Below are 19,736 nucleotides of genomic sequence, written 5' to 3' on the forward strand. Positions count from 1 at the left end.
GGATTCACATTTGTGTGTTTGCCTTTTTCCTCTCTCCTTGTTTTCTTTCTTTACATTAAACCCCACTGGGTGACAACAACTTCCTGCAGACCTTTTATACAAACCCACAACTTCATGCCTGAGGGGAACTGGGCTGAAAGGGAAGTGGGACAAGAGTGATACAGGGAAAGACACCACAATTATTCATTTTGAGGCCTTTTCCCTCAGAAGACACTCTGAAAAAAGAGTGGTGGATGGATTTAGGGCCTGAATCCTCTGGCTGTTTGGTTTTGTGGTTGGGTCTTTTTCCTTGGTTGTTTAGTTGGGGATTTTCAGAGCATCCAGAATGAAAGGTTTTCAGCATTAAGCCAAGCAAACAATTCCCCAGACTCAAAACAAGATTCAAACTGAAACACAAAGGAAAATGTTTCTGTTTGACACAGTCATTGAGATTTACACAGCCCTAATTAAAGGTCTGGATTTAGAAATGGATGAGTGAACCTCCTTCAAACGTCCTTGTCTGCCAAGCCCTTTTCCCAATTTCTTGCAAGTCATGCTTGGTGAGGACATCTCCAGGAAATAAAGAAACTGTAAAAACAACACCACCAACCCCCCCCCAAACAAACTCTGCAACATATTTCCCTTTTCTGAAGAGAGAACAGAGACATGGGGACACTTTCACACCCCACCCACGCTCCCACCCACCCACAATCAGGCAGGTCTGAGGTAGAATGGCAGCACAGAATCAATAAACATCCTGCTTTCATCCCCGTTTCTCTCCCTCCCCACCTTCCTGTTCAAAGGGAATAACATTCCTCAAAACCTGAGCGCTGTTTTTAGTTAACGTTTTGTCCACGTTTTTTGGCACTGGTGTTTTTTTCTACAGCTTTGGGGGTCCAGTCTTACACACATTTATTTCCCACAGACCCCAGTGTCTGTGGGTTACAAAACACTTCCTGCAGGGTCTCAGATTATCGGTGAAGGAATAATCCCTTTTATTGGAGTGGAGGAAAGGGCTGTGACAGAACAGGAGGAACTACGGCTCTGTTGCCTGAGCTTGAGCTGCTTTGGTCGCTTTGTTTAGTTTGAGCTTTTCCTAAATCTGTGTAGGAGCTGGGGACGGCATTTCTAAAGCATCTGGAGCGTGGCCAAGAAGGATTCTGTGTTTGTGGGACAGAGCAGAGCCAGTTCCAGGGTCCCTGTCCCTGCCCTGGCTGCCCCAAACCCCCCTCCCCAAATGCAGGTGTGCCTGAGCAGTGGGAGCTCTGCAGAGAAGGAGAGGAAATCGCCGCACTAACCTTGTCTGACTGTTTTAAAATTAAAAGTCTGGAAGCCTCCCGTGAGTGCAGAGGAATCAATGACATCCACGCCGTACTCACTCTGACTGCGCCGGTACAGGGTCACCCCCAGCGCCAGCACGGCCACCGCCAGCACCGCCGCCGCCAGCCCCGAGTACAGCGCGATGGCCCCGCTGCGCTCCACATCTGTGGGGACACAACATGCTCAGAGTGTGGGGACATGGGACACAACACGCTCAGAGTGTGGGGACAGGGGACACAACACAGAGTGTGGGGACATGGCAGGGGACACAACATGCTCAGAGTGTGGGGACATGGGACACAACACACTCAGAGTGTGGGGACAGGGCAGGGGACACAGGGGGACACAACATGCTCAGAGTGTGGGGACATGGGACACAACACGCTCAGAGTGTGGGGACATGGGACACAACATGCTCAGAGTGTGGGGACATGGGACACAGCACAGAGTGTGGGGACATGGCAGGGGACACAACATGCTCAGAGTGTGGGGACATGGGACACAACATGCTCAGAGTGTGGGGACAGGGGACACAACACAGAGTGTGGGGACATGGGACACAACACAGAGTGTGGGGACATGGCAGGGGACACAGGGGGACACAACATGCTCAGAGTGTGGGGACATGGGACACAACACAGAGTGTGGGGACATGGACAGGGGACACAACACGCTCAGAATGTGGGGACATGGGACACAACACAGAGTGTGGGGACATGGGACACAACACACTCAGAGTGTGGGGACAGGGCAGGGGACACAGGGGGACACAATATGCTCAGAGAGTGGGGACAGGGGACACAACACAGAGTGTGGGGACAGGGACAGGGGACACAACACACTCAGAATGTGGGGACACAGCAGGGGGACATGGGGGGATGCAGGGGGGACAGGGGACACAACATGCTCAGAGCATGGGGACAGGGACAGGGGACACAACATGCTCAGAGCATGGGGACATGGCATCAGGACAGGGGACACAACACGCTCAGAGTGCAGGGACATGGCATGGGGACATGGGGGGGACAGGGGACACAACATGCTCAGAGTGTGGGGACATGGCAGGTAAACATGGGGGGACAGGGCATGCGGGACAGGGGACATGGGGGACAGGGGACACGGGAGGACATGAGGGGACAATTTCATTTTAGCTGAGTTTTAAAAACGAACAAGAAACCTCAGACTGTCGAGATGAAAGGAACGAGCACCTCTGGGCAGCGTTTCCTTGGCTCAACACTTCCTCACAAAAATGAAGCGTCTGGAAAGTGCCGCCATCCCCAGCGGGATGTGCCGGGAAGGGGCTGAGCACCCACAGCTCCCTCCCAGCAGGGAACAGCCCCAGCAGCGGCAGCACCAGGACCCCCAGTCCCCAAACCCCGCTCCAGGCGCTGGGAACAAGCTGAATTTCAGCTGGGAGCTCCACTCAGAAGTACAGCCAAAGGGTTGGTTCAAACATCCCTAACAGAAAACATCCCTCTCGTCCCCACTCTCCAGCTGGTCCCAGTCAACCCCAACCATGAGATTCCAGCACCCCACTCAACCCAAAAAACATCTTTTATATCAGTTTTACCAGCACCAGAACCATTTAACCAAGAAAATACTCCTGCAGAATTTCTGCTATGTTTACAAGTAATCTCCAAATGAAAAATGGTTCTGCTTTTAACACATTCACAGCTTGCTGGGAAGGAGGAAGAAAAATCACAAAGTTTTCATGGAAACATCAGCTTTGAGGAGGAACCACCTTCTGTGGCAGGTCAGGAAACCACATTGAACAAACTCGTAAGGTTACGAAATTCAGCTTCCTAGAACAATTCCATTGCCAACAGTTCTACCTAATCAGTCTCTAAAAGAGAAGTGTTTGTTTTCTTTTTCGGAAGCCTTTTTTTATTATTATTATTTTTTTCCATGAGTTGCCCCCTTGAAAAATGCTGTAAAGAGAATTTTAAGTGTTTTAGGTTCAGTTAGGCATTGCAGAGAGTGAAATACTGGCTGACAATGTAACAATGGGAGAGGCCAGACAGAAAAAGCAAATGCAAAGCCCCAGGGTCACAAAGGCAAACTGAAAATGTCTCAGATCACACCAAAACAACACAAACTCCAATCCAAAGCCCCACTTCCACAGCTCTGCTTTGTTCCCCAGCACCAGGTGCAGAAAGGGGAGTACAGGCAATAATTGCATTTCTATTTCTTCCAATTTCCTATTCCCAAGTTGCTTTGTTGTTACAGGGAATTAATTATGAAACGCTATTGTTGACTTAATTTCTGTGGGTAATTAGAGCAATGAATGAGGCAGAAGGAGGGAGGGGATGGATCTCCAGGATCTCAGGAACAATTGGGGTCTTTCCCTTCCCAGGGAGCCATCGAGAGCTCGCGGTTATTGCACCACAAAGCATCTTTAACTCTTCCCTTTGGATCATTGCTTTAAAAAGGAAAAGTGCTGAAAACGTGAATTACCCCTCCTGCCTTGCTGGGTTGATAAATTATTGAGTCTGAGAGGTGCAGAAATATCCTGGCAGGAAAAACTTCCAGCCCCCAGGACAGCAGCGGGGGAGAAGCCCAGAGCTGATGTGCTGCCCTCCAAAGCAGAGCAGGAGCCACTCCTCAGGGGCCCACTGCAACTGCAATTCTGACTCTAAATCTCCTCAAGTGCTTCAGCATCTCCTTTTCCATCGATTCCCATGTCAGGCACTTCCACTTTCCCACTTTTAAACCGTTGTACATGGGTTAAAGATGAGAGGGAGGGCACGGAATAAAAAAAAAATGGGAGCTGTTTGACTCAAGCAAAATCTTTCTGAGGAGAAGAATTTTCTTTTCATTGACTCTGAAGTATCTCCAGAGCTTGAATTGGACACTGGTCTATAAATTTTATGATTAAAAGCTCTCACAGGAGTTCTTCCTGAGGTTCCTTCCCTGGAATAAATTGGTCGTTGCTTGGAGCACCTGTCAGAGACCCCCAGGTGATCCCAGAACTGCCCCACTGCCAGGAAAACCCAGCACAGCCTCAGGGGAGCACAGAGCTCACAGGCCAAGGATCCCTTTCAGCATTTCCTGGGCTTTTAAACAGCTTTATGCTAAAAGGGCAAACCCAGAGCGACTCAGAATTATTCCCATGGAACACAACTCCATGAGAAAGGAGACTTTCTTTTTGGTTTAGGATTTTGGTGTTTCTTTAGAAACGACCGCTGGGGTTTTTTAAAGTAATTTTTACCTCTTCACCTTCTGATCTTTTCTTTTGGAGAACTCCTTCCGTGGGAGATGAGAAGTTAAGGGAAGGCGGAAGGCGTGGGAAGTCTGGGGGAGCAGGGTGAGGTCTGCTTCTATTTTTTTCCCAGAAGGGAACAAAGTGGAAACCGAGCAAACAAACTAAAAAAGCAAACATTTATAGTCCACCAATTACTCCTTAATGAGCTGCAGCCTCCCGGCCCAGGGGCGGGCAGGACCCTGGCAGGCACCAGGAGTTTTATCCCTCTCTGCTCCAGGATCCATGTTTGTGATAATTGCAGCCCATTTGTCACTCCACCTCCTGCCACTGTTACACAACATTTATTGAAAGCACATTTGATGGTAATGAAGTTTCTATTAACTATGATTAAGTTTCATAAAGCACCTGAAGATAATTTAAGATGTGCAGGAGCAGAAAATGAAACATTTGGTTTAGTGCATTAGGAGATGTAATTGATTAAATTATCTCATTTACAAGGAGTGCTTTGCAGGAGCTGTGCAGGGCCCACTTCCCCAGCTCCAGCAGGGAGAGGAGATCCCGGGATCTGGGCAGGAGATCCCACAGGTTCTTCCAGCTCCCCTTCCCGAGTTCCCCATCACTCCCACGGCCCAAAGTCTTTCTCCTCACTCGGAGCACAGGTCAGGGACTCAGTCAGAGATCATTCCATGGAACAGGTTGTCCCTCAATTATCTTCATAATTGGCTTTGATTCTGCATCCCTGATGAGTTGGGAAGTCCTGGAGCAGTTCCTGCTCCCTGAGCAGCAGGAGCTGAGCTCTGTGTCCCTGCCCCAGGGTGGAACTGAGCCCTTTCCATCTCTGGGCCTCTCAGAGCCCAGATCAATCCCACTGCAGCTCGTTTTTGGGCAAATCAGAAAATGCAGCGATTTGGCTGAGGTTCTCTCCATTTTCTCTATGAAATGAAACTGCACAGACAAGAAAGTGAACGCAGTCCCTGAGCCCAGGCTGGCACAGAGCGGCCCCAGGGGCCCCACCAGGGGTGATTCTGGGGACCCCCAGACAAACCCGAAGCAGAAGGGCTCAAGGCATCCTCAGCACCTTTTGCAGCTCCCTAAACTGATTTTGGGTATCCCGAGAAAAAACTAGGAACCAGGAATGTAAAATCACAGAATCACCAAGGGTGGAAAAGCCCTCGGAGATCACCAAGCAGCAGCATGGTCAGCACCAGCCACGGCCCAGGTGCCACCTCTGGGCACCTCCTGCGCAGCCCCTGCTGCTGGGGAATTCCTGCTGAGCTCCAGCCCTGGCCCGGCTCCAGGCTGTTCCCTCTCATCCTGTGCCTTGGCCCCCGGTGCCAGTCCCTGCTGGGGCCGGGCAGAGCTGCAGGTGCAGGACAGGAGCCCCAGAACAGCCCTGAGATGATCCCCAGGCACAGGGAAAGGCACAGAAAAACCCTCCAGCTGAGCCAGGAGGGAGCTGAGCAAGGTCAGAGCCCGCAGCCCAACCAGACCTGCACCAAAACCCCAAACCCCTGCATTAATTGCTGTTTTCCTAATTCCAGGCGCTGCAGAGATGGATGCCAAGCCGAGCATGCCTGGAGCCAGGGCTCCCTGTCAGACAGGAATCGCTGGGGATGAGCATTCCCCGGGCTCTCGCTGAACCTGGGATCACAGAGTGCGCCAAAGACGCTTTCAGCAGATGCTAAAGCCTCGCATAAAACCTTGGCTCCTACTTAGCTCCTAAACAAATAACCCAAATGGCAGAGAAGATGAGGAAAATCATATTTACAAGAGAAAAAAAAGAACTTACTTTGGGATTTTATTTCATGAAGAGGTTTTTTATCTGAGAGGGAGAGAGAGAGAGAGAGAGAGAGAGAAAGTTGCACTTAATAAATTTACATGGAGCATATCTATTTCCTATATTGCTTCTGTCTCACTCTATAAATGAAACATTTTCTCCTCGTTTGCTGACAATATGAATATTTTATGTTGTCCATGTTTTTCTCTTCATCTTCTTTTTTTTTTTTTTTTTTTTTTTTTCTTTTTTTCCTAAATCCCTTTCAGGAAGTTCCTTCACAGCAATTTCTCACTTGGTTAATTCAGGTTATTTGTTGGCTCTATTGGATGCTGTTGTTTATTTACACCTCAGCGAGAAGGAAGTTCAATACCTTGCACTGGATCATTGGCAAAGAGACTCAGGTCAGAATTAATGATCCCTTTGTGTGTTTGATGTATGGAATGCTGGTGATGGGCACTGAAATTAGTTATAAGCTATAAAAATGCCCAGTTTATTCACATTTTTGGTACCTAAACACCCCCAGTAATGGCACCTCTCTGTGTGTACATGAATGCACACATCCACGTGCCCCCAACAGATGGAAAATGTGGGATAAAAGGGGTTTTCTATGGGACTCAAAAACGAGCCTTCTCTGCCTCCCTCGTGCCAAGCACTTGAGTCACCATTTACAACCTAAAACCTGCCAAAGGAATCCCTAAAATTGGGAGGCTCAGGTGGATTATGAGGCTCCTTCTCTTCATTTTAATGTTTGTGAGGATGCTTCAGAATGTTCAGAAATACTCAACCCAGAAGATTGTTGGATTTTGGCTTTGCCAAAACCCTGGTGGGATGAGTTTCTTCTTTCCCTGCCCAAGGTTGGTGCTGGTTTTGCAGGAAAATGAGGCACAAAAGCACCCAGAGAGGGGTATCAGAGCTGAGTCTGCAGTGGAGCAAACCCTTCCCTGCTGCTGGCAGGGGCTGTCTGCACCAAACTGCGAAGGGAAAAGCATTTCCCATGAAAATGGAGATTCCTGGATCCAGGAGCCTCCTGGCAACAGCAGCAGCGCTGCTTGGAAAATGGAAAATGAAATGATTTGTGATTGTTTTGTGATTCTTTGGGGAGCATTAGTAAAAACATGTTTGCAGGTCAGTCCTTGCGGCCCTGCTTGTTTGTTTTGGTTTTGGGCACTGGGAGAAGAAATCAATAGGTTTTGAAGTCAGGAAAAATAACTTTAAAGCAAGCAGATAAAAGTAAAACAAAAAGCTCTCAAAAAAAAAAACCCTCTCTTTTATTGAGCAAAGAGAAAGCTTTCACCTCTGCAGGAGCGAGAGAGAAGTCCACCCTGGCAAAGAATCCAGCTGGGAATACTGGGAGGGAATAAACCCTGGGAGAACAAACATGCAGGAAAGCAGGGAGGTGCTGGGAGCGTCTGGGGTCAAAGTGACCTTTGCATCCCTGGGAATCGATCTGGCAGCCCTGGAAACTTTTCATCTCTACCAAACCTCACATGAATCTTCCTCCTGGATCGAAGTTTGGGTCTACACAAGTGTTACAATTTCCAGGAGAAATTCCTTGAAGGAAAAGTTGCTCCTCAGTAAGGGCTGGACCATGGGGATCCAGCCAGGGAATCCAAGGCCAAGGGGAGCGCTGGGATGTTCCCCTGTGGTGTCTTGGGGTTATTCCCAAACTCTCTGGTCAGGGACACAATAAAGAACCTCAGAGCTGATCCATTTTATCCCTGTTTCATTCACTATGTCCGGATCTGAACATTCATCCAAAGGATCAGGATTTATCCCAGCCAAATCCAGGCTGGTTCTTCCCTGGCATCCTCCATTCCCATCCTCCCTTTCAGCTCAGTCCTTATTTGTTAACCAAAGGAATGTTTCTATTTTTGCCTCACAGAAGGAGCAAAGTTAACGAGTTGTGCCTGATAAAAAACCTCCAAGAGATTGCTTTGCTGTGGCTCAGGGCTGCATTTCCTCCACAATTCCCCACGGGATGAGAAGCGGAGCAGGAAAGGCACATACTGGAAGATGAACAGGGGAGAAGAGATTTTTAAAAAACAGGGTAATTGCATCAATTCCTGTTAGCTGAGAAAGCAATTACAGCCCTAAGAACAATGTGACACAAGGACATGGGGACAGCTCGAGCCACGAGGGAGAGACAGGATCACACCTGGAGACATGGAACACTCTGGTCCAGCTGAACCCACGGAAATACAGCTCTTGGAGCAGGGCCTGGGGGTGCTGGACGGGGCTGGGAGCCACCTGGGACGGGGGAAAGTGTCCATGGAAAGTGTCTCCATGGAGGAGAGTGGGACTGGAGGGCTTTAGGGTCCCTTCCCACCTAAACCACTCCAGCATTCTGTGGCTCCAGGGCCTCCCTGGCGCAGGAGAAGGAGGAAAGGAGTTTGTGTGAGCCCCAGGGGCCTCACAGGGCAGAGCTGACCCGGCTCCCCCAGTGCCAGAGGCTCCCTGGCACAGTCGTGGCTCTGTCCCTGTGCCCCAGGCACGGCTGAGGTGTGGCAGTGACCCACAGGAGCCCACGTGGGGAAAGAGGGGAGTTTGGGCAGGACAGGAACATTTCCCACTCACTGTGTCCCTGCAGGCAGTGACCTGAGTGGGGCCATGTCCAACTGACCTGGGGACACCACGACAGAGCCCAGGGGGTGGCAGGTCCCCTCTGGCTGGCACACCCCCCCCGTGCAGCCTCAGCTGCTGCTCCTCATGCCCTTCCCACACATCCTCCTGCCGGCCCCCATGGATATGGACACCGGGATGGATCTGGGATTGATCCAGCCCCCAGCAATGCACAGGGAGGAGAGACCCCAGGAAACACCCCAGGACCAGCACAGTCCTCGAGAGCTGCGTGAATGACACTGCTCCCAAACTCTCTCTGGTTATTCTTTCTTAAAACACAGGGAAGGAAAAAAAAAATAAATTAAATTTCATTTCTGTCCTTGGACACCTTGGAGCTGTTCTGTAGCCCTGGGAATTTTAAGTGCTGGAATCCAGAGCCAGAGGGTTGAGTGTCCCCTCCCACCAGACCCCAGCAAAATCTGATGGAAGGTCTCAGCTCAGGCGTCTCTGAAGCCTGAATAAATACACAGGTTGCTCTCTGCCGCCGGGAAAACATTAAAATCTCAGGGCAAAAGAAGAGAGTGCATTTAGTTTAGAGGAGAAGGCAGCGCAGAACCATAGAGAGAAGGACAGAGGGCTGGTTAAACACAACATTACAGAAAACAGACACATCCTTATTTGCAGCATCTCCCAGCCCTGGCACTCCTGATGGCTCCCAGGGCTGCAGTCACACCTGACGAGGTGACAGCCCCTCCGCAGGGACAGGAGCAGGCTCAGGGCAGGGATAAAGCCACAAATTCCTCCCGCACACGGAGCCTGCGCAGCTGCAGGGCTGCTCTGCCCAGCTCCCTGTGCTGGGGACAGCAGCAGCTTCCAGATGCTTCCCAGACACTGGTGAAGGGCAAAGCCTTTCCCAGGGAGCTGCAGATTTGCTTGGGTTTAGCTCCTGCTAAAGGAGAAACTCCGACCTTGACCGGCTGCTGCACCTGCAGCTCTCCTGGGGGGGCTTTGCCCATTTGCTTGCAAGGAAAGGCAGAGGCTGAGGAGCACATTTGCTTGTGGAGGTCGGAGTTACACCCTGCAAACCCCCTGGATCTGGGATTTTAGCATCATCTGGTTGTTCACAGGCAAAGGACACGCAACACAAATCCAGCCACACGGAAAATTTCAAACTCCGCATGGAAAACCACCTCCCTTTTCACGGGAATAGTTCAGACACGAGTCCCACCCACAGAGGTTCCCTGGCCTTCAGCCCACGTCTCAGGCCAATCCCAAATCCCGTGCCCAGCCCCGTGGCAGCTCACCTTGGATGCAGAGCCCCTCGGTGCAGTTCTCGGACTCCTGGCTCAGGCCCTCGCAGTGCTTGCCGCCGTTGCGTGGGGCAGGCGCGGCGCATTCCCGCACCCGCAGGTGCTCGCACTCGGGGCTGCACACTGACCACTCGCTCCACACCTCCCAGCTGCCGTCCACTGCGGGCAGGGAACACGGTCAGCTCTGCCTGTGCCACCTGAGCTCCTTCAGCAGTGCTCGTTTCACCTCTTCCCTCCATAACTTCACCTCTAACACACTCCAGAGCAAAATTTTATGTAATAAATAATGCATTTAAGGAAGTTCTCAGCTCAGGTTTCTGTGTTTCTGGTGTTGTTAACATCAGCTCCCCTCTAAACGAACCAGGCCCCCACCCAGGTCCCTGCTTTCTCCCCCTGAGCCAGTGGCTGTCCTGGCAGGGTTTTGGCGGTGCCAGGGTCAGTTCCAGCCTGGCCACAGGTGCCTGGCACTGCACTCACAGCCACGCCAGGCTGGGCCTAACCACAGCTGCATTTCCCTTTCCCTTCCCAGCTCCCTGCCGGCCGAAAGCTCTCCCGTGAGCGCGGCCCCCAGAGCCCTGCGGGGACTCACCGGGGCAGAGGGAGGTGCAGGTGATTTTCTGCACGGACATGCCCTCGCAGAAGGCTCCCCCGTTGAGGGGCGCGGGGTTGGTGCAGGTGCGCGAGCGTTTCTGCCAGCCCCGGCCGCAGCGCGCGTTGCAGCTGGACCACTCCGTCCATGAGGACCAGCCCCCGTTCACTGCAAAACACCAACATGGGGGGGCTGTGGGGCCGTGCCAGAGCCCCCCAGCACCGAACACAACCCATGCCAGCGGGACGGGCTTGGCTGGGTGATGCTGTGAGGGATCAGTGCAGCAATAGCAGCACAAATCAAATCAGCCATGCAGGCACAGCCACCTCTGCCCCCCAGCCCCCGTCACTGACCACAGCCCACCACGGTGGCCCACAGGCTCCTGCTCTTGGCCCCCAGCCCCTCTCACTGACCACAGACCACCACGGTGGCTGACAGGCTCCTGATCTTGGACCCCAGCCCCTCTCACTGACCATAGACCACCACGGTGGCTGACAGGCTCTTCCTCTTGGCCCCCAGCCCCTCTCACTGACCATAGACCACCACGGTGGCTGACAGGCTCCTCCTCTTGGCCACGATGTTGGCAGCCATGCAGGTGTAGTTGCCCGAGTCAGACAGGCGTGCCTGGCGGATGATGAGGTTGTGGTCGGCCCTGGTGTCGATGTTCTCGTCCAGGTTGGAATCGATGGGCTCCTCGTTCTTCAGCCACTCCACCTGGCAGGGAGGAGCACAGGAAAATGTGGAGCAGGCCAAAGGCCTTATGACCTCCTTAACTGGATGGGGAAATGCTTCTTTGGCTGGTAACTTAGAAAAACTGATTTTTCCTCAAGGAACGTGGAATAAAATCTCAGCCAAGAGAGAATAGGAAATATTTTTACATATTGCTCCTGCTGCACCATGCATTGGATGTTCAAACACTTGGACAACTACCAGTTCTATAAAAGAGATAATAATTATTATTAATTCCACTTTTTTTTGTGAAGAAACAGGAAGATGAAATGGCCTGACATGGCACGCAGAGGAAGAGCCGAGTCATCATAACAGATTCCCAGCCGACACAAACACCCAGAGAACAGAGACCATTAGTGTTTGCTGCCACGGTCCATAAAGCCCCTGAAACGCTGTGTACGATGTGTTCCAATCCATCTCCTCCAGTTCACCACCCAGCGTCCCTCAGCACACCCAGGAGTCACCCGCAAGGCGCCTTTCCACTCCAAACCTTAACAGAAAATAGTTAAGGCATGGCAAGCTGCTGTCACAGGAGAGCAAAATTAAAAATAGAAATAAAATCAACAGATTCTATTAAAAGACGAAAGAACGGGGGGTTGTTCTAATAGCTTTTCTAGATCTGGAGGAGCTCTGGCTGTGCCCTGCAGTCAAACTCCCTTCTCCACTCCGTTCAGATGAATAACCTTGTTTAGCAACTTGTGGAAGGACTTGGAACTTTGTGGTAATGAGCTTATGGCTGTGGTAGCTGCAGGCATTCATTAGCACTCCGCTCTGCGCAGATGGGCTGCAATTTGTACATTTTCCAGTTCCTAAACAAATCTGCAAACACTGACCATCAAAGCCAATTACATTTGGTGCCAGGCAGCAGATTCCCCTCCACAGCAGCACTCCCGGCTTTGCTGGGATGGATCCAGCCCTGCACATCCCGGCCAAGGGCTGCAAACCCACCTGGAAAAGGCTCCAGGTCTGGGGCACCTCATCCTGCACGGTGGCAATGGAATTAGATCATGATTTGACACATCTGTGCAAATGTGAGGTACCCGAGGGCGAGGTTCAATTCACACGTTTCACACTGAAAGTGGGGAAAAGATTGGAGCTCTGTGATCCCTTTGCCATCCCTCTGTCCTCCCACATCCAACCCTCCCTCCCAGCCAGGGGACACTTCCCCTGTGCCTGCAGGAGCCTGGCCACAGCTCGGAGGCAGGGACCAAGCAGCTGTGCTAAAACCAGCCGTGCTAGAGCTTTCCCTGGAAAATATCCCTGGGAGGTGTTCCAGCCATGCCAGAGCTTTCCCTGGAAAAAATCCCTGGGAGTTTGTTCCAGCTGTGCCAGACCTTTCCCTGGGAGGTGTTCCAGCCATGCCAGACCTTTCCCTGGACAACATCCCTGGGAGTTTGTTCCAGCCATGCCAGACCTTTCCCTGGACAATATCCCTGGGAGTTTGTTCCAGCCATGCCAGACCTTTCCCTGGACAATATCCCTGGGAGGCGTTCCAGCCATGCCAGACCTTTCCCTGGACAATATCCCTGGGAGTTTGTTCCAGCTGTGCCAGAGCTTTTCCAGCCATGCCAAACCCTTCCCTGGACAATATCCCCTGGACTGTGTTCCCTTTTCCTGTGGTCTAAGACTCAGAACAACCAACTAATCCACTGACTATTCAGTTCCCCTTCTGCAGTTAACCTTAACAGTAATTATCTGAGGGGGTTTCAGGAGAGAAATTAGGAATTCAATTTAAATTATGGAGCAGCCACACGGGCATAAATCAAGTGACAGGAGTTCGATGGTGAACACACTTTATATGCAGTGAAATGGGCAGAGAAATGACAAACACGGCCAGCATTCCCAGAGTTCATTATTTCACAAGTGTGTTTATAAATTTTGACTCTCCTCGGGCCAGGGGATTTTTGGGGTGGTGAGGGGGGCTCAAGGTCCCTGTTCCTGTCACCCTCACCCTTGGAGGGAGCTCATCCTGTGCTTGCTGAGTCTGGGAATGTGGGGTTTGGCGAGCAGAAAACATTAAAACATTTACAGTAAAGCAGAGCATTTAAAAGAACGATGATTCCGGCGAAGGGAGAACATTAAACAGACGGAACATAAACACCAAAGTGCCGGGACGTGAGATCAAAGCCTGATTTGTCAGGGAGGATGGCACTGCCAGTGCTCCCCTCACTCCAGCCCCCCTTCCCTGAGGAAAACCAGGTTTATCCAAGGCCATCCCCTGCTCTGCCTCAGCAGATGGAGGCTTTCAAAGATGGAGAACCAAGGGATGGATTTGTGGGATAAAAATACATTTAAAGGAGTCGTGATGACAAAAGATGTTTGTCACTGGCAGGGATGTAACCTTTGGCAAACTTCAGCCCCCGCACAAACACTCACAGAGCAACCAGGGAAAATAAAAGCAGAACCTAAAACATCTCCCCACTGGGATGAGCCGTGGGGTCTGGACTGCAGTGTCTGAAGAGCAAACTCAGAACTCCTCAGAGTTCCCTTCCCTCACCGTGGAGATCACAGAGTTGCTGGTAACAGAATTAAACCTTTTCCCTTTAAGAATTAGTCTGATGATCTGGAACCAGACTTTAAACCTGATATAAAATGCTGTAGGTTGGTAGAAAAAGATCTGGGTTTTTTTTCATCTGAAATTCAATCTGCTCAGAATTAACCCCCCCTCCCTCAATTTCCAAGGAGGGCTGATCACATCGGGATCTGCAGCTCCAGGACAGGCAGGGATTAACTCAGCCCCTCCCTGGGTGGCAGCAGCCCAATTAGCATCATCATAAATTGTCCCAGTTACAGAAAGCAATTATCACAGACCAGCTTATGGCATTATCAGAGTAAAATCAGCTCAGCACCCCAGAGCCTGGGCAGATTATGGGAGTTAGAGAACTCTTCTCCCTGAAAAACAAAGCTGATCCCAACTCATCCACTGAGAGTTCCTCACCACTTGCTCTGACGAACATTCAAACATCCCAAACCTGGGACTGAATTTTTGGCTCTTTTTGGTGACCTTGTTTGAGATTCCAACCAGACTGAGCCCCTGAGGCAGCTCCCAGTCCCAGGGTTTGAGGTGGGGAAGGTGACCCAGGACAGCACAAAGGGCTCTGGTAGCACAGTGCACGGTGATGCTTTTCTCCCTCTCTCAGGTGGAAAAGCAGCAAAAACCTCATCACCTTCTTCAAACATGGAACTCCTGCTCCTCAAAATTCAAGCTGGAGGGATCTTCCTCACTGTTCTGGCTGGAATTAGGATGGGGATGGGCAGGGCAGGCGCCCCCCATTCCAAGAGCCTTTGTCACACTTTTATCTTCCTTTCCACCCTGGGACTCAAACCAGGAGGGGAAACCTCCACCAGCACAGATCATGTTAAACCCACAGGAGGGGTTTAACATCAACCCAAGAGCTTCACACACTCCTCCCTGCCTTTATTGTCATTATTTTATCAACACCATCACAAGCCATTAATCCCGTGCCAGAGCCCCTCACAACACCCGGAGCAGGTCAGCTGTACCTGCTGCATTTTTTTTTTAATTAATCCACTGAGGAAACTCTGTTCTTGAATCATTTAATCACAGCACTGTCACACCAGGCTGGTAAGCATATTTTTCCTTCATTAGATTGAATATATAATCTCATTACAGGAATCTGACACGCTGACTAACCCATAAATCAGGCCGGGCCGTGCTGGGGAAGCTGGAGGAGGCTCTGCCCTGAGGGATGCACTTGGTGGTGGCCAGAGGGATCAGCTGAGCCCTCCATGCCCATTCCTGTGTTGTTATTTCCCTTGCAGGGCGGGCAGGGATGTTTTGCTGCACAAACCTCCACCAGCAAGGGGAGAAATCCTCATTTGTGGCCACGCCAGGCCACAGCTCCTCCTCTGAAATCCCAAACTCTCTCACTGATGGAAGAACCAGAGAGGGGAGCGCAGGCCACCAGGGGAGGGACTGCATCAAAATGCAATTAAAATATGATTTGGAATCGGTGTACAGGGAGAGGTGACAGCCTGGACGTGTGCATCAATTTATAGTGGTAGAGGTGGGCAAGGAGCTGACTCAGCCAGGCTATTTTGGATCCCTGGGATAAGGAGCCATTGCTAAAAATGCCACTGCTAATGGTACCTTGTCTGCTTGGTGAAGACATCATCAGATCCCAGATAAGTTTATCTTTATTCCTATTTTTGGAGTGTCTACCATTAACTGGAGCGCTGTTTTTTATCTCCATGCACAAATGATGAACAAATCAGCATTAATAACCCCAAAGGTCATTAGGAATGGGAGTTTCCCAGTGGGACGGAGCACACACACGGCCTGACTTCAGTGATTTGATGGTGAGCAGAGAGATAAATTATCCTGCTGCAGCTCAAATCCCCGTCCCTGCAAAGCTCAGCAGTGCAGGTGAGCAGCTGAGCCTCAACTTTTGTTTTGCCAAATAGCTCCGGATTGCAGGATACAGAGAAATCCACGGATCTCATTCCAAACCGGTTCTCAGGGTGCAGATTTTGGACGGTAATTCAAGTGCTGCTGACACTGAATTATCTCTTTAGATAAGGCTGCTGGTGATGATGTTTTCAGGGTTTTGCTAACGTGGTGTCCTGATAGGCAGGATCACATTTATACAGGAAATGCTTGGAGATAAGGAGATCATCACAGGAAGCTTTCAGTAATTGAAACCAAAGCCTGCCAGGGCTGTATTTCCACTGTTCTCTCACGTTCTGAGCCATCATCGATACCTGATGATGTTCCTTTTGTTAGCAGCCTTCAGATGGGGTCAGCTGTGAGGTCTGGGTTGGGAGGGACCTGAGAGATCACTGAACACCTTTAGATTCATTAGAGAATCATCTTTGTGGCCACACTGGAAGCAGTATTTAACCCCAAACTCTACAGAAATACAACAGTCAGTTAACAAATGTGGGACACTTGGCTGTGTCACTGAGAACTGAATGCAACAGGCACCAGATTCACAACTCCCTGCTTTCCCTGTTAATGCTGCTTACGATTAAAAGAGGTATTGATCTCTGTGCCCAGAGGCAGAACATTCCCGAACCATTAAAGCATTTCAGTGTCACCACTGCTGGGGCCTCCAGCTGGTTCAGTCCCCACCTCCCTCACCCTGAACTTCCCAAATCCCTGCAGGACTCACTCACACAATCATCCCCATGATTACAAACACAATGATAAAGTCTCACAACTTATCCTTTCATGTTCAAGCATTCAAAATTAAAAACATTTCTGACAACAGGGCAAGAGAAAACACACACCACTGCAAAGCAGCACATCAAACCCAGAGAGGCCCCAGAGCACATGTCTGTATAAAAAGGAATTATCTATTCAGGGGAACTACAAAGTTATCTCCCGTCTTTTTTCTTCTCAGTTTAGCAATCTAATTCAGAAGTGCTTTGCTCCAGCATTTCTATTTCATGACCTCGCTACCTCCTGGCTGTATTGATTTATTCACAACCAGCCAAATCTCAGAAGGAAAACAAACATTTTTTCTGCTGGAAGAAAACCCCGGGCACAGCTCCCCTGCCTGCCTGAGAGGGCTGTGCCCACTGAAGGGGAGATGTGCAGGGCCTGAAGTGCCCCCAAGGGCTGCAAAATGGACAAGATCAGCAGCAGAGGCACCTGGAGATGCTGCTGCAAGTGCCACTGGCTGGGGTAGGTGGTGCAGGGACAAATGGGGTGGCAGATTTAACACATTGGGGGCAGTGGAGGACAGGGGACAGCGCAGCAGGACCTGGGGGTGGCTGTGGAACAAACCCCGGGCTGGGAGGGAAGGGCTGGAGCAGCTCCAGGCTGGAGGAGCAGCTCAGCCCTCAGCCCTGAGGAGTCCTGACCACTCCTGGAGCTCAAACCACCCCAAATTCCCCTGCTGCCAGAATAAATCACAGAATGGGAACACCTGGAGCAGCGGGTGAGGAAGGGCAGAGCGTGGCTGAAGGTGTAACAGAACATAAAATAACTGGAATTTGGAAATGGAACTGGTTTTGTGCTGTCCACCACAAGCACCTCAAACAAAACAGCTTTAACTGAGGCAGAGTTTCACAGAATAAAGAGGCTGACACATCATTAGACCCCCTCATTATAAAATCAGTGCAGACCAGCATGTCATGGACGAGCTACGACAGCTCTCAATCTTTGCTGAATGGGAAACGATAAAAATTATGAATTTGCTCTTAAAAGCAGCTAAAAATCGCAATCTAAATATCAGATCAATCACAGACGAGACATTGCACATTCCCGGGCTGGGTCCTGGGAGTGAAATATCTCCGGTGAGAAATGAAGCACATTTATTGTACTTGTAACTAATATCCCTTAAAAGCAAAGCAAATATTGCTATTGCAGAGGCAGGATCCATAAGCACCTGGACAAATGCAGGCTGTTTGCACGGAGCAATCCCACCCTGCTCTGTGGCTGCAGCAGGATTCATGGCAGGCTGCAGCTCTCAGCCTGCTTTGCCGGGGTGTTTTACTGCAGCCCCATTATCCTGCCCATTTGAGCGAGCGTGTGCCAGCCCCATAAATACACAAACCTATGTAAAACAGGCTCTCGCTGCTTCTGGAGTCCTCGCAGCTTTTGAATTTTATGTGGGTTTGGCGTTGTGTTGATGTGCTCACGGTGGAATGTGCGCTGCCCAGAAGAGAAATGCTTTTACATTTCCATTAAAAGCCCTGGCGGTAAATAAACCCTTGGAGCTCAGGCAGATATTCCTGGGAACATCTACAGCACTCCATTAAAATGTCAGAATCTGTGTTAAACATTTGAGAAAGCAGCGCTGGATACAACACATTTAAATCTTAAATATATGCATATATTATGTGATAAAGATATTTCAGAGTATTTCACAAACCTCTGCAGAGCACTCAACAGTAATAGTTCAGTAACAGTAAACTATCAGCAATCGTTTAGCACAACAGCTGCCCTTTTATTACAAAAGAAACCCAAACCCAAAACAAAAACAAAGCAAACAAAAAGAACCAGAAACTCGTGAGAGCTGCACCACAGGCGGAGCAGACAGGAGGTGTCGGGAGAGCTGCAAGTTCCTGCTAATGCTAAAATTTCAGCTTTGGTCTGAGGGGGCATTCATAGGAAAGGGATTTAGGGTGAATTTTAAGGCTCAGGTTTGCATCTCGTGCCTCACAGTGGGCTTGGCTGCTGTTCCCTTCTCCATCCCAAGATTTCCAGATAGGAATTGGCTCCTGCTGCTGCTCCCCTCTCCATCCCAAGATTTCCAGGTGGGAATTGGCTCCTGCTGCTGCTCCCCTCTCCATCCCAAGATTTCCAGGTGGGAATTGGCTCCTGCTGCTGCTCCCTGCAGCTCCAAATGCCCTCAGCACCATTCAGATAAAGATAAGCAGAGTCCAGCCAGCTAAAACTTGGGTTTGGGTTTATTAATTTGAAAGCCTGAGGTTTAGGAACATTTCTCTCTCATGTCAGGGTTATGTGGCACTGTAATAGCAGGGCAGGGACATTGCTGAGGGACAGGAGAGGGAAATGGTGACAGAATTTATGAACCCTGCACTGGGGGAGCTTCAGCCCCATTTCACAGCCCCATTTCTCGGTCTCACACCTGCAGATTTCATTTCCACATCACACCCAGGCCTCAAGGAGGTGACCAAACAACTCCTGCAGCTTCAGCCCAGTGCAGAGAATGGCAGCTCCCTGTCCAGTCGAGGGAACATTTACAAACCTGATTTTCAAGCCCACTGAATGAAACAGGAACAAGCCCTGACAGCTGAGAACTCCAAAGCCCGTTTGTCACCGCTGGAGGAGGCAGCAGTGACACTCCCCCAGCGCCCCAGCACACCTGCCTGAAGGATTATCACCTACCAAAAGACTTTTTTTTTGCTGCTGTACCCGACAGAATTAATATTTTACACTCTGAAGCACTAATAAGGCCGAACACACAACCCAGAGATTATCCCAAACTTCATTAAATGGGTGTTGACCACGGATTTTCCAGGTTACAGCTCAGCCGTGCTTTGACAGCAGCCGCAGGGCTGGGGGAAGCAGGCGGTGGAAGGAATTACCGGCAGTGAAGCAGCTCGGAGGGTGGAATTTATTGTGTTTGCTGCCTGCTGCAGGACCTGTCACTCAGCCTGGTTCCTCCTGAGCTGCTCAGGGTGACAAGCGAGCTGTCCCTGCTCCTCAGTGCAGAGGAAACGCTGCTGTCACCGACCCCAGGAAAACCCCTCTGCCGAGCTCGGGGGAGCACGGAGGGTGACGGGTGAGCTGCCAGCACTGTGGATGTGAAATCCCTCCAGAGCTGCTCAGGACAGTGA

At 50.5% G+C, this 19,736-nt stretch overlaps 1 protein-coding gene across 4 annotated transcripts in view; it reads right to left on the reverse strand.

The window, feature by feature from the left end:
- UNC5D (unc-5 netrin receptor D) overlaps window positions 1-19,736 on the reverse strand; it is a 90,845-nt gene that overhangs the window by 15,101 nt on the left and 56,008 nt on the right. The window contains exons 5-9 of one of the 4 annotated variants that reach the window (XM_086865529.1): window positions 11,270-11,450; window positions 10,737-10,904; window positions 10,142-10,306; window positions 6,291-6,323; window positions 1,359-1,463 (exon numbers count right to left, since the gene is read on the reverse strand). In XM_086865529.1, the coding sequence (XP_086721655.1) occupies window positions 1,359-1,463; window positions 6,291-6,323; window positions 10,142-10,306; window positions 10,737-10,904; window positions 11,270-11,450 (652 nt within the window). Of the gene's footprint in view, window positions 1-1,277; window positions 1,464-6,290; window positions 6,324-10,141; window positions 10,307-10,736; window positions 10,905-11,269; window positions 11,451-19,736 lie in introns of all 4 variants that reach the window. The other 3 variants (XM_086865527.1, XM_086865530.1, XM_086865528.1) reach the window with 3 other exon arrangements.

This window comes from Cyanistes caeruleus, chromosome 29, assembly GCF_971803275.1.
Source record: "Cyanistes caeruleus chromosome 29, bCyaCae1.hap1.1, whole genome shotgun sequence".
Classification (NCBI taxonomy): domain Eukaryota; kingdom Metazoa; phylum Chordata; class Aves; order Passeriformes; family Paridae; genus Cyanistes; species Cyanistes caeruleus.